Here is a 27457-nt window from a genome sequence, read left to right on the forward strand (position 1 = left end):
ATGCCTGTTGCTTCAAGATTGATGGTACGTGGCGAGAATCCACTGGTACTTAATCAAGAGGAATTGAGATTGACCTCTCCGCTAAATTCAGACACCATCTTGAGGGACTCTGGGAACGAGAAGGGTTCAGTCAGATTTTACTGTCATACCCACAGGATGCCAGCCATTGATCTTTTCTCCTGTGGTAAGTCCTTGTTGATGCTCCTGTCAGAGACTGCTTTAAACTGGCCTGTGAACGGCCTGTCTTGTCAAGGTCTAAGCAGTCCTGTTTCTGTGCTAAGAGAGGGCTTAAGTAGATAAGAACGTCCTGATATCTGAATCCTTAGATTTGGGAAGGAGGGATAAGGATGTGGGAGATGTTCTGCTTAATCAACATGAGATTCTTTTTTTACGTGAGATTCATTATTGTTGGCCAAAGAAAACAACAACTTTGGGGCACCTGGGAGGTCCAACTTCAGCTCAGGTCATAATCTCATGGTTCATGAGTTGAAGCCCCACGTTGGGATTCTCTCTCTCTTCCTCTCTCTGCCCCTGCCCCACATCTGCTCTCTGTCTCTGTCTCTCTCTCTCTCAAAATAAATAAATAAACTTAGAAAAGAAAACAACATCTTTACCTATCTAAACTTTAAATTTCATTGTCTATAAAATGGGAATATTAAACTCTTCCTCCCAAAGCCCAAACCCCAAACCCTCCTTCTGGTTTCAGATGAGGCAGGCTGCTTAGCATGTGTGTCAACTCTGGAGTGGCTTCTAGGCTTGTGAGTAGAAACTTTGGGTAGCCTGGGTTCTCAGGTTTTATTTCTTCTTCCTAAGGTCATCTTTGTCAAGATTTTTTCTGTCTTCATGAGGAGAAATCAGAGGGAGAAAGGACAGTGACTAGGTGTCTGACAAATTATTCTCAGGTAAGTAGGAAGTTTATTCTTTTATAAAAGTACATGTTCTTCCTGCCAGATAGACATGTTTTTTTCCTAATAGAACACAGAGTTTCTTTGTGCATATAAGGCCTGCATACCCAGCTGAATTTCCTCAGGTTTCAGGATATTTTATGTGGTTGACAGATGACATAAGGAGATGATACTATTATCGCAATATCTACTAATTCAGTCCAACTCTCATTCATGTTGATTGTGTGCTCTTGTCTTGCTTTGATACTCTATGAGGGAGTGGACATGTGTCTTTCAGAATTTGTGCTGTCCCTGGAGGAATGATTCATTCATTGCCAGCATTTATTGTGTCTGTAGTGTACTCAGACCATGGTAAGTCCTGTCATTAGAGAAAAATAAGATTAGAAAAGAGTACAATGTAGCTGTGGTGAGATACCTGCAGTCAGGTGAATGAGGTGCTCTTAAAGCTACATGACTGGATGAGCTCACCAGTGAATATATCCAGGTAGAGAGGAGAATGGGCATGAGGACCATCAAGCCCTGGAAGAGATGATGGGAGAACATGGAAACCTGTCTAAGCTTTGGGTCTCCCATTCTCTTTCTCCAGTGAACATTGGTTTAGATGGCAATTGCTTGATGCCAGAATGTTTGTGATGGTTTAGGATCTGGTGATCCTTGAGGATGTGGCTGTGGAATTCATCCAGGAGGAGTGGACTTTGCTGGATCCAACTCAGAGAAACCTGTACAGAGATGTGATGCTGGAGAACCACAAGAATCTGGTTGCAGTAGGTAAGGCTGGTACCATTTCTTCATTTAGCTTTTTCTGGAAGAAATCTTTCCTTTTTTTTTTTTTATTTAAAGGTAGGCTCCATGCCCATTGTGGGGCTTAAACTCAAGACCCTGAGATCAAGAGTCGCATGCTCTACCGACTAAGCCAGCCAGGCGCCCTTGCTTAACTGTGTCCTAGTGTCTGTGCCGACTACTGGCAATGCAGTGGTAAAAAGAGCAGATGTTGTTTCTGCTCTCACTGACCTTACCTTGAAGTGACTTCCTCTTGAAAACGAAGATCTGTTCATTGTACTGGCCTTATTGTCTGTGTGGATTGAAAGGCTTAGGACTTAACTTATATACAAGTTTGAGCCTGGGTTTTAGGGGAAAGATCGGCACCTCTTTTGGTGAGCAATGAGGAAGTGTGTGCTTGTATTTTAGTTTCATTTGAAAGTTTATTGGTTTGAAAAAAAAAAAAAGAAAGTTTATTGGTTTGATAAAGTTGGCACAAACATTTTGTTTCTCAACTTCTACCTGACCGTATCTGGTGTCCCTGCAGAGCAGAATCTTGGTCCTGGTTTGTGGAGCTATTTGTCATCCCTTGCATGTTCTTACATCAAGTGTCTTCCTCTGTGAGCCAGGTGCTAGCTATGCAGACCTGTTCTGATCTTTCAGGTGGAACAAGAAGGAAAGCTGAGGATAGTGGGAGAAGTTCTGCAAAGTAAGGGAAAAGGGAGATGTGATTCTTTATGAAAAACAGCAGGAATCCATGAGAGCTACAGTCCATTTGGAAATGTTGAACAGGAAGCTTTTGAAGATGGATTTTTCCTGAGAATGCTGGTGCCTTTGGTTTCTGAGGTTCCTTGGGTCCTTCAAACTTCTCTTTAACTTTTCATCTACTTTCTGAAACTTCCTTTTGACCTGACAGTAAGATCTATTTCTTCTTTAAATTCTACCTTTAGTTCTTCATTCATTTTCTTTCAGCTTTGTTTTCCTGGTTATGTTGCTCTCTGTTCACCATCAGTCTCCACGTGTATAGAATCATTTCTTAGAGAATCACTTACCAATTTGACCAGCACCCTTTTTCAATGCCAAACTCTTAATATAGTCAGACTTTTCAATCTCTGTATGTTCATGTCTTTTTTATTTTGTAATCTATATTAAGTCAGTCTTTGAAAGTAAATAGGCATTGGTCTTTATTTTTAACTTCTTTCCATCATTTATTCCTCCAAGACCTTAATTTTTTTTTAATCTTATTTCAGATTGGGAGATTTGTCTTAATACCAAATGGTCAGCACCTCAGCAGAATATTTTGCAGGGGAAAACACCCAATGGGTAGAAATGGTGAGATTCATAGTGTGTAGTTCCTTGCCTTCCACAACAGTGGAAGTTTGGAAATTCCATAAGATAGAAAAGCAGCACAAAACCATAACAGACACTTGGGGCTAGTGTTATTCATCCTAAATGAAACCGTTTCTCATAGAGTCTCTGAGCATTATGAATTTGACAAGTACTTTAAACACTCCCCAAAATACATTCACACATTGTTAGCTCAATATTTCATATATAGAATTCAGATAAAGTTTTTGAAAAGTAATTTCATCTTGATCAATTATCAGCTAAATGCTATAAGAATCCCTGTGAAAGTAAAGACTACAAAAGGAAAAAAAAAGACTGCAAAAGAACTGTTTAGCAGAATGGTCTCTTCATTCTGCCTGAAAGCACTCAGGTCTGGAACAATGCATTACATACAGTGAAAATGGAAGAGAAAACAAAAAACTTTAGTCATACTGATTGGTTTCCTCTATAGTATAACAATTCAAGGCAGAGGGGAGGATCTCTGAATGTAATAAAGCTGGAAAACTTTTATAAGACCTCACCAATCTGTTCATCAACAGGAGAGAAACACATTGGAGAGGAATTGTTTAACCATTGGGAAGAAACCTTGAGTGAACACTGCTGCTTTAAGACTTACAAGAGAGCTCACAATAGAAAGAAAACTTGTGTGATCAGTGTGTAAAAGCCTTTACAAAGAACTCTGCCTTTAATCCATACAACAAAACTGATAATGGAGAGAACCCTCCTAACTGTAATCAGTGTGAAACACCTTAAGCTAAAATGCACATCTGGTTCACAGGAAACCTTGTACTCCAAAGAAACCTTATAAATGCACTGTCAGAAAGGAATTCCTTCTTCCTCACACCTTAGGGAATGTGTAAGAATTCATAGTGGAGAGAGGCCATATGCCTTTAAGAAATGTGGGGAAGCTATTTATCATTCTACAAGCCTTTTTGTACATGTGCAGATTCGCAATAGAAAAAAGGTCCTATAAATCTAAAGAATGTCGGAAAACCTTTAGTTGATCTTCATATCTTATTCAACATTTAAGAACTAAAAATGAATTAATGCCTGTGGAATGTAAGAAATTTGAGAAAGCTTTTTCTTGTTCCCTAGATCTTGCTAAACGTGTACAATTTTATACTAGAGAGTAACATTATGTTTGCAAAGAGTGTAGTAAAGAGTTTACTTGTTTATCAAAACTGAATACTCACATGCGAATTCACACTGGAGAAAAACCACAAGTGTAGTAAATGTGAGAAAACCTTCACTGATTCTTCAGGTCTTAAAAAACACAGAGGAACTTACACTGGAGAGAAGCCTTATCAATGTGAGGAATGTGCAGAAGCGTTTGTTAGGTCATCACACCTTACTGTACATATAAGAACTCACACTGGTGAGAAACCTTATCAATGTAAGGAATGTGGGAAAGAAAGCCTTTAGTAACTCATCTTGCTTTGAAAATCCCATGCAAACTCACCCTGAAATGAAACCCTAAGATTGTAAGCAGTGTGGGAAAGCCTTTAAATTCACAGTGTAGAAAGACATTTTGAACGTGAGGAATGTGGGAAATCATTTAGATATTCCTCATACGTTAGTCAACATGAAAGAACACATACTGGAGAGAAGCCATATGAATGTAAAAAATGTGGGAGAGCCTTCACTATTTCATCAGGCCTTACAGTACACATGAGAACTCACACTGGTGAACGACCTTTTGAATGTAAGGAATGTGGGAAAGCCTTTACTCAACCCACATATCTTATTTGACATTTAAGAACTCACAGTGGGGAAAAGCCATATATAGATGAGGAATGTTTAGTACTTCATGCCTTACTAAACGCATAAGAATTCACACTTGAGAGAAGCTTATGCTTGCAGAGAATGTGGGAAAGCCTTAAATACTTTCTCTTTTTAACTTGTACTAATTCATTATAAAGGTAACCTTATTATGAGGAATATAGGAAGCCTTTAGCTCTGTCTTGTATTTTACTGTTCAGCTATGATTTCACAGTTGTGAAAAATCTTATAAATGTAAGAAGGGTGGGGGGGGTTTTGTGTTTTTTGTTTGTTTGTTTTTTTAGTTTTATCCTTCATTTGGGGGAAATATGAAAGCACACATTTGGTTTGAAAATGTGTGCACACATTTGAAAGCACACATAGGATTTGAAGAGATCCTATGACTGAAAGAGATATAGGAATGTCTTTGATCTTTGTTATTAGGAACAAATCTTTGTTCTTTGTTATTAGAACAAAGTTGGAGGACTGAAACTGCCTGCCTTCAAGACTTACTATAAACCTTGGGGCAGCTGGCTGCCTCAGTAAGAAGAATGTGATCTTGGGGTCGTGAGTTTGAGCCCCACGTTGGGTGTAGAGATTACCTAAGATTAAAAAACTAGATTTACTATAAAGCTACATTAATTAAAACAGTGTGGTATTGATAAAATAATAGATCAATGGAACAGAACAGAGAGCTCAAATAGGCCACATAAATAGTCAACTGATCTCTGACAGAGGAGCAAAGGCAGTGGAATGGAGTAAAGATAATTCTTTCCAACATATGGTGCTGGAACAACCAGAAATCCACATGCAAAACCATGAATTTTTACAGTCTATATTTATAAAGATTAATTCAAGATGCATTATAGACCTAAGTAGAAAACACAAAACTATGAACTCCTAGAAGATAACATAGGAGAAAACCTGGATGTCCTTGGGTGTGGCAGTCCTTTTTAAATATAACACCAAAATAAATAAATAAACAAATAAATAAAACACCAAAGGCATGATCCATAAAAAGAAATAATTGATAAACTGGACTTTATTAAAATTTAATATGCTCTGTGAAAGACATTGTCAAGCAAGTGAGAAGACGCACAGGTTGGGAGAAAATATTTGCAAAAGACATATTTGGGTAAAGGACTGTTATCCAAAGTATACAAAGAATATTAAAACAACAGTGAGAAAATAGCCTATTAATAATTGGTCAAAGACCTTAACAGACACTTCTCCACAGAACATGTACAGATGGCAAATGAGCATTTATGAAAAGAGGCTCCACACCATATGTCACCAGAAAAATACAAGTTAAAAGGAGATCCCACTACACATCTATGAGAATGGCCAAAATCTGGAACACTAACAGCAACAAATGCTTTGCTGGTGGGAATACAAAATCATACAGCCAGTTTGGAACAGTTTGGTGGTTTCTTATAAAACTAAACATACTCTTACCAAATGATCCAGTATCTAGGGTCCTTGGTATTTCCCCAGAGAAGTTGAAAACTTCTGTCCGTTCAGAAACCAGCACATGCATGGTGTTGGGTTTTTTTTTTTTGTTTTGTTTGGTCATGGATGTTTATAGCAGTTCTATTCCTAATTGCCAGAACTTCAGTAGGCAAATGAATATCTTCAGTAGGTAAATAAACAAACTGGTGCATCCAGACAATGGAATATCCAGCATTTGAAAGGAATGAACTATCAGGATTTGGAAAGACCTGGACGCACCTTTCATACACATTACTAAATGAAAGAAGCCAATCTGGAAAGGTTCTATCCTTTATGATTCCAACTCTATGACATCCTGGAAAAGGCAAACTTGGAGATCAGTGGTTGTCAAGAGTGGAGGGAGGTGGCTGGGGGTATGAATGGGCAAAGCACCTGGGATTTTGAAGGCAGTGAAAATACCTTGTATGATGCTATAGTGGTGAATATGTCATTCTATATTTGTCGAAACCATAGAATGCACACCAAAAGTAAACCCCAGGGGACTGTGCCTGATTATGACCTGTCAATGTTGGCTCATCAGTTGTAACAAATTAACCACTCAGGTATGAGATGTTAGTAATGGTAGAGGTTATGCATGTGTGGGGGCAGGGGTATATGGGAAATCTGCGTACCTTGCCCAATTTCACTGAACCTAAAACTTGTTTAAAAAAAAAAGTCTTGAAGTGAATAGAGATCTTGAACCCCCAAACTGTGGGCAGGGAGCAAGATGAAATAGGTCTCTAAAACTACTCAGTTAAAAATATGGTCCTACAGGAAAGCAAGTATGATTCAGGTAGCAGAACTCTGCAAAGAATCATTGCTGTGGCTCAGTAGTGCCCCTTAAGGAAAAGGCAAGATGTTCCTGTTTGACTTTCAGAATTGCTATGGACCATTGGCTGCAGTGGGTCTTCCATTCTTCCCACCCACCCACCCCTTTCTTTCTATGATAAGCAGCCAGCATTTTATTATTTTTTTAAGTTTATTTAGTATTTTTTTCAGTCTTCTCTTCACCCAGTGGGGCTCCCAACTCCCGACCCCAAGATCAAGAGTCATGTGCTCTTCCAACTGAGTTAGCCAGGTGCCTCCCACCCATTTCTTAATATGAATATCTCTTCTGATTATCCTTTCCTTCTCTCACAATTATATGTTGAGCGTGTGGGGAGTAAATAACTTGTCTCTTTACTTCACAAATCTCCACATTGAGAATAACATACTCAAGCCAAACCTTTTAAAATAGCCTTTTCCAGATTGGCCCTGACTTGGATGTTAAGATTCTGGACATAGAACTTGAGTCTGATACTATAGGCACAAGATTTTGGCATGGTTTTAATAGGCAATGACTATTGTATGTGTGGAGGTACATAAACAATTTGTGGCAGATTGATGGTTTTAAAACATGGCCCCCAAATTCTTTGACATTGTTGCCTTCCCTTGACTTTTACCTAGAGGAGTACAGTATAAATGATGCCGTATAATTTCCGAGTCTAGGCCATAAGGGGCCATGCAGTTCCCTCCTGGTTATCTTCGCGTGTTCTCTTTTGGGATACTCCCAGTTAGTATTCTTTCCTTGGAAACAAGGAGTTATGCTGTAACGTGGAGGGGCTACGTGGAGATGCTTCTCTCAGCAGTCCAGCTGCTCTCAGCCTTCTAGCCATTTCAAGGAAGGCACCAGGTGCATGTATGAGTCCCCAGATGACTCCAGCCCTTGGCTTGAGCTGTGTGAGTCTTCCCAGGTAAGGAAGGCCCTGGTCATTGTAGGGCAGAGACAAGCCATTCATTCATTCCCACTGCATCTTGTCCAAATTCCTGACCTATGAACTGTGAAAGTAACAGAGTGGTGGTGGTTCCACACCAGCACTTTTCAAACTTTTTGACTTCAGGACTCCTTTACACTCTAAAATTGAGCATCTTTATTTTATGGGCATTGTATCTATGAGTATTTGACATATTAGAAAATAAGACATGTTTTAAGTTTTTATAACTAATTTCACAGTGTACCTAACATTTATGAATAACTTTTTCAAAATGATAACAAATGTGAGAAGTGAGAGTCTCTTCTTGTCCAAACTTCAGTGAGGGTCCTGAACCTTCTCCTAGGTCCATCTGTGCACTTCCTTGTAAAATCCAGTTATAGCAAGAACCATGCTAACTCAGCAAGAGTTCCCCATTCTCCATTAACGAGCATTCTTGATACCTAGTTGGGTTCCTCATCCTCCACCGTCCTTCAGGTGATTTCTAATCACCCTGGCCTGTCTTCGGCAAAGATTCTGTTAGGTCAGTTCAGCCAGAATCCCCCTTATCCCTGATCTTTTCTCAATAATTTTCCACCCACTGACCTGTGTATCCTGTTCCTTGGCTGTAAGTTCCAACTTACCCATGCTGTATTCAGACTTAAGCCCAATCACTCCCCCTCCCCCTCACTGCAAAATCTTGATGCAGTGGTCCCTATACCTGTCTCAATGGTGGAAAAAGTCCACTTTACCATCTTTAACAGGTGTCTTTAAGTATTTTTTTCTTCCTTGCCAGATGAGTGACAACTTTTACAAAAAAATTTTATAAATCATTTTGCCTAGCTTAATGACAACTGGAGTCTCGTACCTGCTTCTGAATTAAATTTTTTCCCGTAAGTTGTTTTCGGTTTCAGTGAGATATATAATTGGAAAAAAGAAGTATTTTCACATAATTTTGGATATTTGGTACTTCACCGAAACTCAACTAATGTAGTTTCTTAAAGATTAGTTGCACTGTGGAGTATGAAGTTCTGTCAGTGAATTCTTCCTGTTCTGTTACATTCAAGTCCATTGATTTTTCTTGTATTTTGAATCGATATTTTACCCATGCACGACCTTGTGCCATCATGTGTTAGTCATATGGGAAATAGTTCACTACATTATGCATATTTTTTCAAATGTTGGCCTATTTTATTATCCAGCATCAAGCGTCATACACTAATACAATTATTGATCATAGCAGAAAGGTTTGTCAATGTTAAGAAACAGCCAACATCATGGTCCCAGGTATATATTTTCTAAATTTTCTGTTGCCTCAAGGACATTTTTAAGGAAAACTGGATTTTTTATTTCTCATGAATATGTGGCAGTAAGGAGTACAGTGTGGCACTTGCTGCTACTGTCTTGATTTCTGCTAAGGTGCCAGCACTTTTACCCACCGTTGCTTTTATATCATCAATATAAATGTCAGCATGATGAAAAGGTAAATAATAGAACTATTTTAACAATAGGCTTGGCCTCACAAACTGAAAGTGTCTGGGGTCCCTCAGCAGGCTGGCAACCACATTTTGAGAACCGCTATTATGTATGACCATGTTTGGAGTGGTTTGTTATACTGCAGAAATAACTATAACAGCCTTAACTCTCTTCTTCATTATTAGTCTCTTCAGTGGTCTAAACTATTAACTGGGAAAATCCAGGGTTCCAGTGTGCTTCAGAAATTGGCTTTCTTTTTGCCCAAGTAGAGTATGTGTGTTAAGGGCTCAGACTGGAGCCTGACTAGAGCTGGAGTGTGGGTCCTGTCCCTTGTTGCTTTTGAGCTGTGTGTTTGGGGTACTTCCTTAGCCTCTCCTAAGCCCCATTTCCATTTGTTAAATGAGATCGTTAATATGTCAGATGCTTTTGTTGCTAAATGCCACAGAAACAGATTTCTAACAGTCTTGACTTAAAAGGGCTGGTGAGAGCTCACAGTTATTTTGCACTTACTGTATGCCCTGAAAGCTTTCCATGGATTGAGTCACTTCATCACAGCTCTCTGAGGGAGCCTCTGTTCTTACTCTGTTTTATGTGATTTATATGACATGAAGTATCCTCTATCATTTCTGTTGGATTCTAGTTCAGTGTTTCACTTTAAACCATGCAGTTTTTAGAGCTAACAGGAACCCTAGTCACTGACTCCAGGCTTTGTGGCCTCATCCAGAATTAACAATAGCCAAATTGTGTTCCTCCAGGTTCTGTATTACAAGTGGACAGATTTTCAGAATTACTGTGTTCCTCTGGGCAGAGAACTCACAATTAGAACACAGGTATCTCCACACAGAAACCCATTGTTGATGTTGCAGCTGACCCAGAACTGCCAGCAGAACTGAATCTGCCCTTGCTTTCAAGATGTGGCCAACAACTGATTGTAAAGAATGTGAAACACGCATTTTGACGAAAGTGAATAGTTAGGACAGTAGACAGTCGTAGGCTGGGTCTTGACAGGAATGAAGACAAGCCCGTGGTTTTGCAGCTGTGAATGAATAATTTTTATGAGTTTTTTTAATAGTTTTAATAATTTTTATCTCCCTATTTTTACTCCTCCCATTTATTTCCCCTCTCTTATTGTGGAAATTACACAGCAAATTTCATCCATTTGATTTCACATCATGCACAGTCTTTTTGTTGTTTTTCTAAGTTTATTTATTTTGAGAGAGAGAGACAATGTGAGTAGGGGAGAGGCAGAGAGCAAGGAGGAGAGAATCCCAAGCAGGCTCCCCTCTGTCAGCACAGAGCCCGATGTGGGTCTCCATCTCTATGAAAGTGTGAGATCATGACCTGAGCCTAAACCAAGAGTCGGACCCTCAACCAACTGAGCCACCCACACGTCCCTATACAGTCTTGTTAGACATCAGATATTTCAGAATATGAGTATGACAATAATTAAGGACATGATTTTATTATTATTAAATAAGGACATTATTATTATTATTATTATTATTATTATTATTATTAAGCCACTTACTCACTAGATCCCAAGATAAACCTGAAAACTCCCCCCAGTGGTTGGTCGCAGAGACCTATTAAGTCAGAGTAAAATCATACCAGAACAAGACTGACCTTTTTGCTTCTTAGTAGTTGTTCAGATTTAGAGCCACAAAAACTCCAGGAGAAATAAAAGGGATGTATATTTTCTCCTTTGTTTTGCCACTAGTAACAGTACAAATGATTTAATTTCAGGTAATCCCAGTTATATGTGTTGATTTTTGAGGAATCTACAGAAAATGAAAAATTTGTTACTGTCATCAAGAGTACATCTGTCTACTATAAAAAAAACTTAGCATTTGACAAGGGAAGGTAGATAATTTTAAAGTATACATGAGCATTTAATGAAGCCAGAAGTTTTAGTTTTGGAATCCTGAAATCCCTCAGGTTTAGTTTCTGGAAATTTGTATTGAAATACATCTCCGTTCTTACCCCATATGTGGTACAATGATCTTGGTATTAGTGGTGAGAGGGACTTCTTTTTTTTTTTTTAATGTTTGCTTATTTATTTGAGAGAGAGTGAGCAGAGGAGGGGCAGCACTGACAGCAGAGAGCCCAGTGCAGGGCTCGAACCCAGGAACCGCAAGATCATGACCTGAGCCAAAGTTGGATGCTTAACCGACTGAGCCACTGAGGTATTTTTGTTTTTTAAACAAAAATTCTGGGGCGCCTGGGTGGCTCGGTTGAGCGTCCGACTTCAGTTCAGGACATCTCACAGCTCGTGAGTTCGAGCCCCATGTCGGGCTCTGTGCTGACAGCTCGGAGCCTGGAGTCTGCTTCGCATTCTGTGTCTCCCTCTCTCTCTGCCCCTAACCCACTCGCATTCTGTCTCTCTCAAAAATAAATAAACGTTGAAAAAAAAATTTTTTTAAGAAAATTCTAAAGTAGGAATTTTTTTTTTTTTGATCTGAAAATTTGGTCAGTAATAATGCACAGATTGGAAATGCAGAGGTTTCTAATCAAAGAAGAGTTACCCATTGAGATTGAGGGCTTGTTTTCAATTTGAGGTCTTATTTTTTTTGTTTTGTTTAGTTTTTTTAAAGAGATCAAAGATTCTAGGCAAATGCATGGCAAAGTGTTCCTGGATTTGTAGGAGCCTATGGTGGCTTGGTATAAATGTAGTTATTCTAACATGACTTTTACAAATGCTTGCGAGGAAATCTCCAGCATTTCTACACTGCTTACCCCAAACCTAACTGGACTGTCAAAGCCCATAAGGTTCCCAGTAAGAGAAGCCTATGTCATTAGTTCTCAAATGAGATTCATACAAATGGGAAATTCATATCTGGTGCGGTAGTTTGATGCCAACCCCATTCATGTCCCCAGGTTCTGCTTGGCACTTTGAAGGCATCTTGTGTGGGTTCCCTCCACTTACCTTTGACATAAAAATTGGTGCAACACCCCACACCCACTCTCCTGCCCCAAATGTTTGCATCCATGGGAGGTGGGGTCAGCCCTTTGGTAGTCTTTTGAGTAGAAGAACATTGAGGTGAGGGTCCAGGATTGTTCACTGTAGCAGAAGGGAGCAGAGCAGGCAGTGAGAAGAGACATTCCACTGTCTGAATTTCTGGACCATTTGGTTCTCTGGAATTTCCTTCCTCCCCCCCCCAACCCCAACCCCCCTCAGAAACAGTGAAATCAAGGAATCCGATTTCATTAGCTGTATGTTTATGAATAAACAGCCTGACCTCTGCATCTGCAGGTGCACCTTTGTCACGACCTCTAGAAATGAGAGGTCCTGGGTTTCCAGTGCAGTGCATAAACACAGATGGTCAGGATAGAGTTATTGGCCAAAGCTGTGTGTTGGCGGGGAGCTCATGAGGGCTAGGGCATTTTACTTCTGTCACAAAATATTCTTTGTCCACAGAACAAAGCCAAGAATCAGTGATCAGTAAATGTGTATAAGCATCCTCATAGTTCACCTAACAGTACCGTGTCTTGCTGTGCTCATTATGTAGTGAAGAAAAGAACCTACCCTCTTCAAAATCTTTTTTTTTTTTTTTTTTGGGGGGGGGGGTGGAATGTAGGTTGAAACTTTTCCATTTTTTAAAAGATTTAAAAGCTTTTGAAGTTTAAATAATCTCTATACCCACCAAGGTGCTTGACTTTACAACTTCGAGATTGAGTCACATGCTCCACTGACTGAGCCTGCCAGGCTCCAGAAAACTTCCCATTTTAAAAACATGGTTCTGATCTGTAAACTTAATATTAGTAATAGAGTCCCTGGCACTTAAAGGGCCTTCAGTTTACTGGCAGGTATTTTCTGGAGCTGGTCTGCCTGAGAAGCACAGCCCACCAGGAGGTATTGAGATTTCTTTTAACCACAGATCTCCATTTCTAGGTACCACCATTAAATAATATTAACCGTGGTCCTCTTCATTATTCTTAAATCCTTCTGTGTCCAGGCAGATGTTTTATTCATGGGGGTGTCAAGAAAAGGCTCAACAAGGGGCTATGGAGGTTTTTATAAATCCTGAGTTTGGAGTGTCTAAATGTAGTAATAACCCCAAACCACCTTAAAAATGTATCCTTTTCTCTACTACCAGATTGGGATTTTTTTACTTTTAAGTGTTTATTATTTTTGAAAGAGCACAAGCATGAGAGGGCCAGAAAGTGGGTGACAGAGGATCTGAAATGGGCCTGACTACAGTGAACCCTATGTGGGGTTTGAATTCATGAACCCCGAGATCATGACCTCAGCTGAAGATGCTCAACCAAGTGAGCCGCCCAGTGCCCCAGGATTTTCACTTTTAGATCATAGTCTCTGATTATGCAGATTTAAATCAATCCTCAGTCCTCACGCCCCTGAGAAAATACCATTTCTTAGGGTTGTAAAGCACTGATTGAGACCCAAAGTTTACAGGGTTCTTTTAAGTCTAGTTTTAAGATACATGCTTTTAAATGTTTATTTTTGAGAATGGGGGGAGAGGCGGAGAGCGATGGAGACAGCTTGTTATGTATCCTGCACCTGAGAATAATGCTGTGTTAGAAAGGGGTCATACACTGCCCAGGGCCTGACACTTCAGGAAATGTTTCTGGTATATGTTGTGTGCACTCTGTTGTTGCATTTTGGCTGCTCTTTCCCATTGGTCTTCCTCTGCATAGCTCCTCCTTGCTTGGAGTGGAGAGTGTTTGGACCTTTACCTAGGTGTGCTTTGATTCTTTGTTAGAATAAGCTGGGGGGGGAGGGAGGGGGGAGGCAGGGAGGGGAGGAAAGCCTGATCCCAACAAGAGAAAAGGAAAGGGAATAAAGAAAAACAAATAGAGAATCAAAAACCTGTAAGACTGATTCCAAAGAAAAAGGGGAGGGGGGAGGGGAGAAAGGAAATGAACATTCAAGCCTGATCCAAAAAAGAAAGAAAAGGAAATGAAACAAACAAGAAACCCTGAGCCTGATTCCAAAAGAAAAAAAAAGAAGAAAGAAAAAAAGTAAGCCCAGGGGCTCCTGGGTGGCTCAGTAGGTTGAGCGTCTGACTTTGGCTCAGGTCATGATCTCACACTCCGTGAGTTCGAGCCCCGCGTCGGGCTCGTGCTGACAGCTCAGCCTGCAGCCTGTTTAAGATTCTGTGTCTCTTTCTCTCTCTCTGATCCTCCCCTGTTCAAGCTCTGTCTCTCTCTGTCTCGATAGATAAATAAATAAATAAACGTACGTTAAAAAGAATTCTGTGTGTGTGTCTGTCTCTCTCTGCCCTTCCCCCACTCACTCTGCCTGCCTCTCTCTCTCTCTCTCTCAAAAATAAACATTAAAAAAAAAAAGAAAAGAAAAAAAAAGTAAGCCTGGTCCTATTTCCACCAGAACTGCAGGTGTCATTTTGAAGCACTTGATTTTCAGTACACTTGGTGCATGCAGGGTGCTGGCCATGCTGGTCTGATGTAGGAGAGTCCCACTGCGTTGGCTCAGCGTCAGTCTTGGCCCAGTAAATAAGCAGTTGCCGGGCCCAGGGGGATGGAGTTTGGTGTAAGCAGGGCCCACCTCCACTGGGGGCCGCTTTGCTGCCCTCCGAAGTCCCACCCTGCTGGTGTTGGGGGTAAATGGCGCCACCCCAATCTCATCCCTGAACAGAGGATCTCACAGCCTCCGCTGTTCAGGCAGCCCTCACAGAATAGCAAGGGCAGTCAGCTTGCCCCGCGCCACAGCTCTCCTGCTTTTTTTCTTTGGCGTGACTGGCATTCAGAACTCGAAGTCTTAAAGGACCCAGCACCACACGGATCCACTCCCCTCTTCCGGTGTAGAGCCTCTCCACGCTCTGCCTGAAGTCCTCTGTCCCCGAATAATAGTACCATGTCTGCTGCCTGCACAGTGCATAGAATCTGTGATGTAGCACCACTAAAATCAGCAAAGGTTAGGGGCATCTGGGTGGCTGAGTCGGTTGAGTGACTGACTGCGGCCTAGGTCACGATCTAGCCATTCCTGAGTTCAAGCCCCGCATCAGGCTCTGTGCTGACAGCTCAGAGCCTGCAGCCTGCTTTGGATTCTGTCTCCCTCTCTCTCTCCATCCCTCTCTCTGTCTCTCTCAAAAATAAATAAACATTTTAAAAATAATAAATAATAATTAATTAAAATCAGCAAAGGTTAAATTTCCTCAGGGTGTGCCCCTGTCCCCTGCAATGAAAGGCCTTTTGCTGCCGCCTGCGGGGTCTTTTGTCCTTGAGGATAAGTATGCTACGAGTATGCCAGGAAAGGAAATGTTCTTTCCCAGTCTGCCCCCAAATCACTACCCCATGCTGTGCACTCCGGGGGGGGGGGGGGGGGCCAGCTCCTTCTCCCTAGGAGCACGCACCCCAGCTCCACTCTGAAGAAAGTTGCACACTTCCAAAACCTCAGAATGTGAGCTCCAAACACTGCAAAAAAAAAAACCAAAAACCTGTGACTGTCAGTACTTCTTGCTCCCCAGTCTGTGGTCCACAGAGGTTTTCCTCTTGTGCGAATGGATGCTGCACTCTTAGCCCCTCTCTCTTTCTCCATCTTGTCTCTCCAGGGAAAGGGTTCCCTCCCTCTCCACCGCACCAATTTTTCCTCTCCCCCATTTCACTTCCATGCACCTCACACCTGCCATACTGTCTCCCTCCTTCTGCCAGTCTGCAGATTGATTTCCTGGGTGTTCCAACTGATCTGACCTGAATACAACTGTGATTGAGGGATAAGGAAAGCCCCGGATTCCCCTACTTCTCCACCATCTTAACTCTTCCCCCCATATTGTTTTTGAAGTATATATCACTTTGGTTTTTGTTCATCCCCCTCTCCTTTCTCCTTTTTATTTTCTTTTTAATTCCATTGACTTAGTGGAGATACTAAGTCATTTGTCCTTAAAATGTTCTCCATTATGTATTTGGCTGATACCGTGTCTTTGTGTTTAACTTGTTGATCCCTATATTTCCTGTTAAAAGTAGCTAGTCTAGAAGCTTGACTAGATTCAGGCTTGATGTCATAAATTTGCTCTTAAACTAACGGAGATGTTTTAACTGGATTTAGGATTCTAAGTTGATGGTTATTTTTTCTTGGCACAGTGAGGGTACTGTCCTGCTCTTGTGTGACATCCATTACTGCTGTTGGAACTGGGTCGTCGCTTGTTTTTCCTTTTTGGATGATCTTTGTTTTCCCCTGGCTGCTCTTAAGGTGGTGGTGGGCAAAAAACTAAACACCAAAGAAGAAAAAAATTATAATGAATCTAGGTGTGGATTTCTTTTTATTCATCCAGCTTGGAATTTATTGTGCTTTCAGAATCTAAAGGTTAGTGTCGTTTACTAATACTAGGAAATTTGTAGCTAGTTTCTCAGCAAACGGTGCTAACAAAGTTCTAATCTGGTTAGAACTTTGCATTGAGTTTCTTTCTGACTTCATGAGTATGTTTTTCCTTTCCAGAAGTTGTATTAGCTTTCTTAAATTGCTTGACCATCTTTATAACATCTTACTCCATATTCATCCGAGTTTCTCTTAATTTAACAGTTTTTTATATTCCCTGTCTAAAAAGTTGAATATCTGAAGTAGTATTTTTTGCCTTTACTTCCTGCTGCCTGTGTTTTTGGCTGCTTTTCTTTCATGGTACATTGTGTATTTGCATTTATAACATTTTAAAGTGTGGCTTTCTCAATTTACTTAGAACTTTATGCGAGGGAATTTTTTGAGGCTTGGCTTGAAGTTGAGTTTTCCAGAGATAAGTCCATTTGCTCATACGAATTGCAATTAGTGTGGCAATGCCACCTAGGACCCTCTTGAAATGAAATTATGCTTTTTAAAAAAAATTGTTTAATGTTTATTTATTTTTGAGAGAGACAGACAGAATAGGAGCAGAGGGGCAGAGACAGAGAGAGGGAAACACAGAACTCAAAGCAAGCTCTGGGCTCCAGGCTCCACACTGTCAGCACAGAGCCCGACACAGGGCTCAAACTCACAAACTGTGAGATCATGACCTGAGCCGAAGTCGGATGCTTAACTGACTGAGCCACCCAGGCGCCCTCGAAATGAAATTATTCTTGATGTTTTCTGGACTACACGAAGAATGTGAATTTGGACTAAAACCTAAGATTTGCTTTTGCTACTGAATCTGATGCCAGGGTCTAGACAGGTGCACATCCTCAATGTCCCTTTCTGCATGGAAGTTTTTTTTCTTTTCCTTAAAAGTTTTAATTATGGACTTTCAAACATACTCAGGAGTCAAGAGTGCTATGATAAAATCTCCCTGTACTCATCACCTATCTTCAGTGATTACCAGTGCTTGCCATTCTTATAATGTCTGTTCCTCCCTTTGTATATTATTACTGAGTTTTATTTTCCTGTTAGAACAAATATCAGACATCCTATCATTTTGCCCATAATTTGAGTTGTCTCTCTAATAGAAAAGGACGTGTAGGGCGCCTGGGTGGCTTAGTTGGTTAAGCATCCAGCTCTTCTTTTCAGCTCAGGTCATGATCTCACGGTTGGTGGGATCAATCCCTGCATCGGGCCCTGTCCCGACAGCACTGAGCCTGCTTGGGATTTTCTCTCTCCCTCTCTCTGACCCTCCCCTGCTCATGTTCGCTTGCTCGCTCTCTCTCTCTCTCTCTCTCAAAATAAATAAACATTAAAGAAATAATAATAATAATGGGGCACCTGGGTGGCGTAGTTGGTTAAGCATCCAACTCTTGGTTTCAGTTTAGGTCATGACCTCACAGTTGATGACTTCAAGCCCTGCGTCAGGCTCTGTGCTGACAGTGCAGGGAGTGCTGACTCCCTCTCTCTCTGCTTCTTTCTGCCTCTCTCTCTCTCTCCAAATAAATAAATGAACTTTAAAATTTTTAAATAATAATAATAAAGTAAAAGGAAAGGACAGCATGAGGATATAACTACCTAACCCGGTTTGGGGCTAAACGAGGAAGGGAGAGCTGTTACAGATCAAGAGACTAAGGAGGCAATCCACTAATAAAAATAAATGTTTAACAGAAGTTTTTAGCATTGTCACAATACCGTTATCACACTCCCTAAATGAACATTTCTTGATATTTTCAGTGGTCTTTGGCTACAAGTAGTTGCACAGGTTGGGTCTATCACTCCTTGCAGCAAGGCAGAATGCACAGCGTTGTGCACCGGGGGACCTCTCAGTCCAAGGGTGTTAGACCTCCAGGGTGTGAGCTCGTGGCAGGTGCTCTTGGTGGAGGGTTCTGGATTAGATGTTGTCAGGAAGTGAGGGCAATTCTGCAATCGAATTTATTAGTAAAGCTTACCAAGAAGGAGGGAAAATAAACCAGGGGTGAAGCTGTAATTGATAAGGAAGCAGCGTTGTTCATTTTGGCCAGAAAGGGGGGACGCTGAGTCATTTCTGAGGCTTAGATAATGTTCTGTGTTCAGACATGACTACAGAACAGCCCTGTTGTGTCTTCGTATGCCGTGGTCAGAGTGGCCGTGTCTGCTGTTGCTGTTCTGTGACGTCGTTCATGTTCAATAGAACACACAGTCCTCGCTGATGGTCCCAGGGCTGCTCCTGGATGTCAGGGGCTGCTTTTCTCTTTGCCAGTATCATCTAATACCCAGTCTGTGTTCACTTCCCCCGGAATGTCTCAAAGTGTGTTTCTGCGGTTGGTGTTGTTGGAATCGAGATGGAAGGTCCACACGCTTCTGTGAGCTGTTACAAGTCCTTCCTGTCTGTCCCCCAGACTGGGTTTGGCTGCTTGTATCTTCGTGATATCATCTTATATCTTCATGATGTTAACATGTCTCCTCAGACTCTTTCTTCTGTAAACTGCTAATTAGATGAAAGGATTTGTCAGGGGTTTTTTTTGTTGTCGTTTTTTTGTTTTTGGCAAAAGTACTTTATAGATGGTGCTGTTTCTTTTTACATCATACCAGAACTTACCTGCTATCCAGACATCGTCTTTGTGATGTTAAGATTTATCACTTGGTTCCAGTGTCAGCTTGATCCTTCCTTGATAAAGGTTCCCAGCTTATCTATACAGTCTCCAGTTATCCCCCTAGTTAATAAGACTCCTCATTAATTACAAAAGGAGAAAATGGTAACTTTATAGAAAAACCTGTGGCATGCCACTTTAACCAACTGACCATAGTTCTCACCTATAATGAGACAGACTGGCACCTAAGGCCTCCTGAGGTGGCACGCTGAGGACACTCATCAGTCAGGTAGTCCTTCATCCAAAACTGAACTTCCTGGGGTGCCTGGGTGGCTCAGTTGGTTGAGCATCTGACTTCAGCTCAGGTCATGATCTCACAGCTCATGAGTTCGAGACCCGCATCAGGCTCTGTGCTGACAGCTCAGAGCCTGGAGCCTGTTTCAGATTCTGTGCCTCCCTCTCTCTCTGCCCCAACCCACTCGCATTCTGTCTCTGTCTCTCTCAAAAATAAATAAACATCAAAAATTAAAAAACAAAACAAAACAAAACTGAACTTCCTGAATCTAATCATGAGAAAACATCAGAAAAGCCAAAACTGAGGTGGAGTCCGTCAAACATCGGACCTGGACTCTTTGTATCTTGAAAGATGAAGAAAGGCTGAGGGATGGGTCCCGATTAAAGAAGCATAAAGAACCATGGTTTGAGGGCATGATGCTGTATGGGAAATTTAAAAAGTGATTGCTGGAGGGGCACCCAGCTGGCTCAGTCAGTTGAGCGGCCAACTCTTGATTTCAGCCCAGCTCGTGATCTCACAGTTCATGAGATCGAGCCCCACTGCACTGTGCCTGCTTTGGATTCTCTGTCGCCCTCTCTCTCTGCCCCTCCCCCCCAATAAATAAATACACTTTTAAAAAGGTGATTGCTGGAGCACCTGGGTGGCTATCAGTTAAGCGTCCGGCCTAGGCTCCGGTCATGAGCTCACGGTTCGTGAGTTCAAGCCCCACGTTGGGCTTTGTAATGACAGCTCAGAGCCTGAAGCCAGCTTTGGATTCTGTGTCTCCTTCTCTGTCTCTGCCCTACCCCTGCTTGCACTCTGTCTCTCTCTGTCTCTCAAAAATGAATAAACATTAAAAAAACTGAACAACAAAAAAAATGATTGCTATAAAGGATATTACTGGACCAGTTAGTGATATTCTGCATAGAGAGCGTATAATATTAAATCCATGTTTAAATGTTCCTGATTTTGATCACTGCGGTTATGTTAGAGAATGTCCAAGTTCCTGGGCCACTCTGAAGTATGTAGGAGAAAAGGGTCATGGAATCTGATATTTCTTCTCGAATAGATTCTTCTCAATAACATTCTTGCTGAAGCACAGAGGAAATCGGGGGGAGGGTGTGGGGGAGAGAAGACAAATTTTAATGGCAAAGAATCTTTGGAAGTCTATCATATTCACACAGATCTTTCTTCCTTTTAGTTTTAACATATTTTCAAAATTGAAAACTATAAGCAAATATCCCCACTCTCTTTTCCCCTAATAATTGAGTAACCACTGATTGTTATTGCTTAGATTCATTAATTTACTATTGGTTGCAAATGGTGACTTTCTGACTCTAGCATTTTCTTTATAATAAACAAAGCTTATAAAGCATGTACAATTCTTGTATAAAGAACTCTTCCCCATCACAACAACTTAGCAGTCGTAAACTATTGTTCATAAAGGAGAGAGACACATGCTTGATTCTTGCCTCTCATGAATTTTCAGAATTATGACTTGATATCCTGGCCTTCTCCAATACTGACCATTAAGGCTTTTTTTAAATATCATTATGAACTCATGATTTTGTTTTACATTTGATGATTTCAATTGGCTGCAGTCATTATTTATTAAATTGTTCTTTTCTTTTTTAAGATTTTATTTTTTTGAGTAATCTGTACACCCAGCATGGGGCTCAAACTCACAACCCTGAGATCAAGAGTCACACGCTCTTCTGACTGAGCCAGCCGGGGGCCCCTAAATTATTCCATCTTAAGCCAAGGAGAGCTCCTTTAAGTTTTCTCCTGTGTATTTTTGACACAACTCCATTAGTCTTTGCTGGGATTCTTACTTTCTGCTATAAGATGTTCCAGACTTGGGGCACCTGGGTGGCTCAGTCGGTTAAGCGTCCGACTTCAGCTCAGGTCATGATCTCACAGTTTGTGAGTTCGAGCCCTGCATCAGGCTCCATGCTGACAGCTCAGAGCCTGGAGCCTGCTTCAGATTCTTTGTCTCTCTCTCTCTGCCCCTTCCCTATTCATACTCTGTCTCTCCCTCTCTCTCTCAAATAAATAAATAAATAAACATTAAAAAAATAACTTAAAAAAGATGTTCCAGACTCACCTTGAACACTTCACATTCTGCACTGGACTCAGCTATTTCTCAAATGAGCGTTGGTTTCTTTCATGGGCAAGTGACATTTAGAGGCATTCTGGAACTAGTGGGGGCTCATTGCTCCTTGCAATGCCTATTGGCCCTAGACATTTTTAGGAGTTTGGCCCAGAAAAAAGTTTAAAAAGAAAAAGAACATATTAGATTTCTAATTCCTAGTTGTTCTTGGATAGGGAGATAAAATCTTAAGGTGAACTGTACTGTGTGTGTGGGTGTGTGGTCCCTCTGAAGCTAGTATGAGGAAGCTTCTAGGTTGTAAGCGTTGAATATCTGTCAAGCCTAGACTTTCATGGCTTCTGTCTTCTCTAGGTCGGCTTGCTCAGAACCCTGTCTGGTGACGAGGGAGACACACAAGAGGAAGAATGGCTGCAGGATTGCTGACCACCTGGTCACAGGTATATAGGAAATTATTCTGTTTCAAAGAAAAAAATGCTGTTTCCAAAGGATACGTGTCTTGCCCACAACCCACAGCTTCCAGCGGGCTGGCCTCAGGCTTTCCCAGTTCTTTGGGCGTCTCAGAGTGAGAGAAAGAATGCCTTTGGAAAGGCTTCGATTACTACAACATTTGTAAATTTTTTGTTTTTTTCCAGATATTCCTCCAGGTTGAGTATTCGTTCCATATTCTGCTGGGTGCTATGAAGGAAAAGAGATTTTTCACTAGGAAAATCATTCATTCATTTTCCAAGTATTTTTCTCCTCCTGCAGTATGGTCAGTCTGTATGATCTTGACTAAGACTGGAAGGGTCCTCACAACCTACTGGGTGGAAATATCAGGTCAACTATGTGTTAGAAAAGCTGCTAAAAGCTTGAGTCTGGATGAGGTGGTCCAGGCAAGGAGAGCAAAAGAGGAGAGTTCCAAGAACTGAGCCTTGGGGTAGATAACAAGAGACCTTCAGAGCACAACTGCACTTCCCAAGCAGTGCGCTGGTCTCCTTCCCCAGTCCTGGCAGCCTCCCCCACCATTCTTTTGCTACATAGTTAGAAATGGGCCTTGGCTGAGCCCGAATGTGTGCGATGTTTCAGGATTCAGTGACCTTTGAGGAAGTGGCGGTGGATTTCTCCCAGGAGGAGTGGGCACTTCTGGACCCTACTCAGAAAATCCTATACAGAGACGTGATGCTGGAGAACTACAGGAACCTGGCCTCTGTGGGTGAGACTGGCCTCCTTCCTTCATTTTTCCGTTTCTTCATGCAGCAGGTAGTCCTTCATCACACACCGTGTTCTGGGTTTTGTGAAAAGAACGGCAGTACACAGTCAACACGAAATGAGTGGCCCCTGCTCTTGTGGGAATCTCGTGGCTTCCAGTAAAAATGCATTGATTTCATTTTCAGTATTATTACAACATTTAGGTAATTGCAGTGTGTATTTGTTCTTGGGTTTGGGTGTCAAGGGTCTGTTCCATGTGGACAGGACGTTATGTAGGTGTTTGGGGGACCTTGTGGAAAAGCTTGGATCTGATTCCTTTGTCACTCCTGAGGTGGTACTTGCCTGGCTTCAGAATCCTTTAGTATCAAAGTATTGGAACCACTTTTGTGAACAGACTTCTTGTCTCCTTCACAGTCCTCCCACCTCATGTGTCTTTCTCTACGAGCAGGGTACCCTCTCTGCAAGCACAGTCTGATCACTGAGGTGGGGCAGGAAGCACTGAGCACAGAGGAGAGAGGAATGCTCCAAGGTACCTGTATAGGTGAGTCCCAGGCAGAAGGGAGTCATTGTGTGGAGCAGCCATAGCTGATGTGGGATGGTCCTTTTAGGAATGTCGATTTGTGTTGACAACACTGAGGCCATTATTTGAACTTTGCCTCTTTGACCGTCTCTCCCCTCATTCATATCTTCGTGTGGTCTCAGAGAAAAAAAAACTGGGTTTTTTTTTCTTCTTTTTTTTAATATTTCTTTTTGAGAGAGCATAAGCAGGGGAGGGCCAGAGAGAGAAGGAGAGAGAGGATCCAGAGCGGGGCTTCGGGGCTCAAACTCATGAACCGTGAGATCATGACCTGTACCAGAGTCAGACAGTCAACCAACTAAGCCACCCAGGCGCCCTGAGAAAAATACTGTTTTAATTCCTCTGTAAATTTTACTTTTCTTTGAATACTTTTTGTGCCATTCTCCCTACTTTGCTTTCCAGATAATACACTCTCCTATTGTCTCAAACCTCCAGAATCCTTTCTAAGTAAAACACTTCCCATTCCATTGCTCATTCCTATCAATGGCATCTTCTCAAAGAGCCAAGTTCCTAGAATAATTTCTCTGGTCATGGGTTACATCTTCTGTTTCACATTTCCTCTCTATATTTAGTGTTATTGAAAACACATCCATGGGGCTCCTGTGTCCGTCCTTCTGTTATCCCTATTTTTTTATCCCAATAGTTATAAAAATTTTCAATTTCAGGCTTGGATATTCAACTGAAATCAAAAGATGCATTTCCTGTACAGAATGTTCCTAGAGAAAAAACTTGCAATGACATAAAGACGGTAAGATGCACTAGGAATGATTCCTGGTCTTTTACAGGAGGAGAAGTCTGTGAATGTCATGGAGTTAAAGCCCTAGCTTCCAAATGAGGAGAGACAGTGAGGCAGGTGGCATTCACTCACCATAAAGCTGTTTCAGGAGAGTATTCCTGAATCTCATAAAATTAGAGGAATCTCTAAACTTGGCTCAACATTTGCTGTTTCACAGAGCATGCCAAAAAGTAAACATTTATTTAAATATGATTCCATTGTGAAGTATTTAATACATAATTAATTCAGTCTTTACTCATTATTGGCAAAACTCCGTATTTAGGATGTCCTTTATTAGGGATGATGGAGTCCTGGGTTGGAGCTGATTCAACTTGAAAGAGCAAAAAAAATTCCCATACGTGCACTGAAAAATAGTAAAAATGTCAGTCGTGATCGTGTGTTTCCTGTGTATGGCCAAATCCACTTGGAAGAGAATTCCCATGAATGTAAAGAAAGTGAGGAAATATTTACTTACTTACTCCTTGTTCAGCAGGTACCAACTCAACCCAGCAAGAAACCCTTGGAATTTGATCGTTGTGGAAAATTCTTCAGAAAGAACTGTCACTTGATGTGTACAAGACATTGCAAGGGAGAGAAATGCCACAAATATAAGGATAATGGGAAAGACCTTGGCCACCCCTCAGTTCCTAGGAGTCATGTAAGTACTCACAGTGGAGAGAAGACCTTTAAGGATTGTGGCAAAGCTTTCAATCAAGAGTCCTCCCTTAGGAAACACTTAAGGACTGTCACAGGAGAGAAACCTCACGAGTGTAACCAGTGTCTTTTGTCCCTCAGCATACACTCTTCCTTTCCAGTATATGACCAGATACCTACTGGAAAGAAGCTCTGTGAATGCAGTGATTATAGAGAAAGAGCTTTGCTTAGCACCCACCAAAAACTGTGTACTGTGGAGGAAAGCTCAGAACATAATGAGCGTGGGAAAGTGTTCGCTGGCCCCTTGTCCCTTCAGAAATGTGTGAGACCTCACACTGGAGAGAAGCCTTATGAATGCAGTGACTGTGGGAAAGCCTTCATTTTTCAGTCTTCCCTTAAAAAACATGTGAGATCTCACACTGGAGAGAAACCTTATGAGTGTAATCACTGCGGAAAGTCCTTCAGCCAGAGCTCCCATCTTAATGTGCACAGAAGGACTCACACTGGAGAGAAACCCTATGACTGTAAGGAATGTGGCAAGGCTTTCACTGTTCCTTCATCCCTTCAGAAGCACATGAGAACCCACACCGGAGAGAAACCCTACGAATGCAGTGACTGTGGGAAGGCCTTCATTGATCAGTCATCCCTTAAGAAACATACACGATCTCACACTGGAGAGAAACCTTACGAGTGTAGTCAGTGTGGAAAATCCTTCAGCACGGGCTCTTACCTCATTGTGCACAAGAGAACTCACACTGGAGAGAAAACCTATGAGTGTAAAGAATGTGGGAAGGCCTTTAGGAATTCCTCTTGCCTGAGGGTGCATGTGAGAACTCATACAGGAGAGAAGCCCTATAAATGTACTCAGTGTGGAAAAGCTTTCAGCACCAGCACTAACCTTATAATGCACAAGCGAATACACACTGGGCCGAAAGTATGAATGAAATAACTACAGGAAAGCCTTTACTGATCCTTGACACTTCATTCCTCATTGTAGAAGTCACACTGGAGAGCAGCCCTGTTGTGACCAATGTAGAAAGCCTCCAGGCACAATTCCTGACTTCCTGGGACCAATCTTACAAATGTTCTGGGTCTGTGATTGTCTTTATCAGCGAGTGTTTCATCCTGAAAGAGCGACACCATGTTAAGTATTAAAGGTTATAGGGTGCTCTATAGTCCCCTTAATCTACGTCACAGAAGTGTTGATAAATGTTTTCACCGTAATTTACTACTAAATGTTTTCCAGTCCTCATCAAGATGTCTTGGACCTACAGTTTATTTAGAAATGTATTTTTTAATGTGAAGACTCCATGCATATGTTATTTTTGGTAGATTTCTAACTTAATTGCATTATACACAAAATGCATGGTCTTCATGATACAGATTCTGTATGACAGATTCAAACAGAAAATTGTTGGAGACTTTCTGTGTGGGCTAATGTGTCAGATACAATGAGTTGCTATCCCCAGATCTATTCCACCCTTCTTTTCCTAAAGTAACAAACTATATAATTGTATTCAAGTTGGCAGTGTGGACAGTTTTTTAAGGACTCATCTCCCAACTTCTTTGCCACTTTGCCCATAAGCCCATAGTACTGGCCTGTGAGAAATAGAGGTCACTGCTTGTGGGTTCTAGAAAAGCTCATGGAAATGGGAATGTCTCATCTGGAATTTTCTCTCTACCATTTGCCCTCTATTCTATCTCTTCTTCTTTCCTAGAAGATAGACCAAGAGGATGACAGTCAGAGGCTACTGATGATATGTCAGGGATATATACAGTATTATTTGTCTGTACTAACCCTGGATTGCCTATTTCTGGACTTCCTGTAACACAAGAAAAAATAAATTCCTAACTGGTTTAAACCACTCTGGAGGGAAGATTCTGTTAAAACGGATTTCAGTTAACTAATAAATTTCAATTTTTCTTAAGGTATATTTCATTTTGAGAGAGAGAGAGAGAGTGCGAGCAGGGAGGGGAAGAGAGAGAGGGAGACACATCATCTGAAGCAGGTTCCAGGCTATGAGGTGTCAGCACAGAGCCCAATGTGGGGCTTGAACCCACGAGATCATGACCTGAGCCAAAGTTGGACACTTAACCGACTGAGCCACCCAGGTGCCCCTAACTAATACATTTCATGTGTAGTCAAGTTTTATGAATCCTTTAAGTGTGGTTGGAAACACCACCTCTTCTGTAATTATTTGGTATAATTGACTGTCAGTGCATCTGTTGGATGAATCTTACTGTGTTTTTAAAATTTGTGTCATTACAAACCTTCTTTGTCCTTTATTGAGAGAGGTATGTTAAAATGCGTCACTATCACTGTGGATAGTAAGGTTGTTGTTTTTTTTTAACTCTGTCTCTTTTATTTTGAGGCACTATAACTAGATGCATACAAATGTTGTCATCCTATATTTCTGGTAAATTGCCCTTTTGTTCTTCTATAGGGCCCATCTGTCTTCCCTAATAATAAATGTTATGATTCGCTGGTATAAATGCAAACTGTAGACCTAGTCGGTAACATTTTCTCCCTACCAACTTGTAAGGAC

General features: G+C 41.3%; 2 protein-coding genes, 1 long non-coding RNA gene and 1 pseudogene across 10 annotated transcripts; 3 read left to right on the forward strand and 1 right to left on the reverse strand.

Annotated features, from left to right (window-relative positions):
- ZNF559 (zinc finger protein 559) lies at positions 1-4891 on the forward strand. Of its 2 annotated transcripts, XM_042978104.1 has the most exons (5): positions 1-184; positions 814-902; positions 1547-1673; positions 2915-2996; positions 3551-4891. In XM_042978104.1, the coding sequence occupies exons 1-4, from the start codon at positions 1-3 to the stop codon at positions 2989-2991; spliced, it is 477 nt and encodes a 158-aa protein (XP_042834038.1). In that variant the 3' UTR covers positions 2992-2996; positions 3551-4891. The 2 variants fall into 2 exon arrangements, with proteins under 2 accessions (XP_042834038.1, XP_042834037.1); XM_042978103.1 differs by lacking the exon at positions 3551-4891 and having other exon boundaries at positions 2915-3198.
- On the forward strand, positions 822-26839 carry LOC102959556 (zinc finger protein 177). Of its 6 annotated transcripts, none has more exons than XM_042978079.1 (7): positions 822-902; positions 22069-22154; positions 22350-22361; positions 22783-22909; positions 23354-23446; positions 24148-24230; positions 24748-26839. In XM_042978079.1, exons 2-7 carry the CDS (start codon positions 22122-22124, stop codon positions 25849-25851), a joined length of 1452 nt encoding a protein of 483 aa, XP_042834013.1. In that variant the 5' UTR covers positions 822-902; positions 22069-22121; the 3' UTR covers positions 25852-26839. The 6 variants fall into 6 exon arrangements, with proteins under 6 accessions (XP_042834013.1, XP_042834012.1, XP_042834014.1 ...); XM_042978078.1 differs by lacking the exon at positions 822-902 and adding an exon at positions 1588-1673; XM_042978080.1 differs by lacking the exon at positions 822-902 and adding an exon at positions 1588-1673 and having other exon boundaries at positions 24751-26839.
- On the forward strand, positions 4205-4838 carry LOC102964318 (annotated as a pseudogene).
- On the reverse strand, positions 18678-19698 carry LOC122236572. Of its 2 annotated transcripts, XR_006214648.1 has the most exons (3): positions 19557-19698; positions 19342-19456; positions 18678-19230 (listed from the first exon to the last, which is right to left on the reverse strand). It is a non-coding gene; the product is annotated as an uncharacterized LOC122236572 (long non-coding RNA). The 2 variants fall into 2 exon arrangements; XR_006214647.1 differs by having other exon boundaries at positions 19342-19698.
- Positions 26840-27457: the final 618 nt, after the last annotated feature.

Source organism: Panthera tigris, chromosome A2, assembly GCF_018350195.1.
Source record: "Panthera tigris isolate Pti1 chromosome A2, P.tigris_Pti1_mat1.1, whole genome shotgun sequence".
Taxonomy (NCBI): Eukaryota; Metazoa; Chordata; class Mammalia; order Carnivora; family Felidae; genus Panthera; species Panthera tigris.

Bases quoted from the DNA above. Each gene is read 5' to 3' on its own strand.
- LOC102959556 (XM_042978079.1), top strand. From the start codon at position 22,122: ATGGCTGCAGGATTGCTGACCACCTGGTCACAG. The intron at 22,910-23,353 runs GTGAGACTGGCC...CTCTACGAGCAG, and splicing joins CAGGAACCTGGCCTCTGTGG to GGTACCCTCTCTGCAAGCAC. The intron at 23,447-24,147 runs GTGAGTCCCAGG...TTTCAATTTCAG, and splicing joins GCTCCAAGGTACCTGTATAG to GCTTGGATATTCAACTGAAA.
- ZNF559 (XM_042978104.1), top strand. From the start codon at position 1: ATGCCTGTTGCTTCAAGATTGATGGTACGTGGCGAGAATCCACTGGTA. The intron at 903-1,546 runs GTAAGTAGGAAG...GTGATGGTTTAG, and splicing joins GTCTGACAAATTATTCTCAG to GATCTGGTGATCCTTGAGGA. The intron at 1,674-2,914 runs GTAAGGCTGGTA...ATCTTATTTCAG, and splicing joins CAAGAATCTGGTTGCAGTAG to ATTGGGAGATTTGTCTTAAT.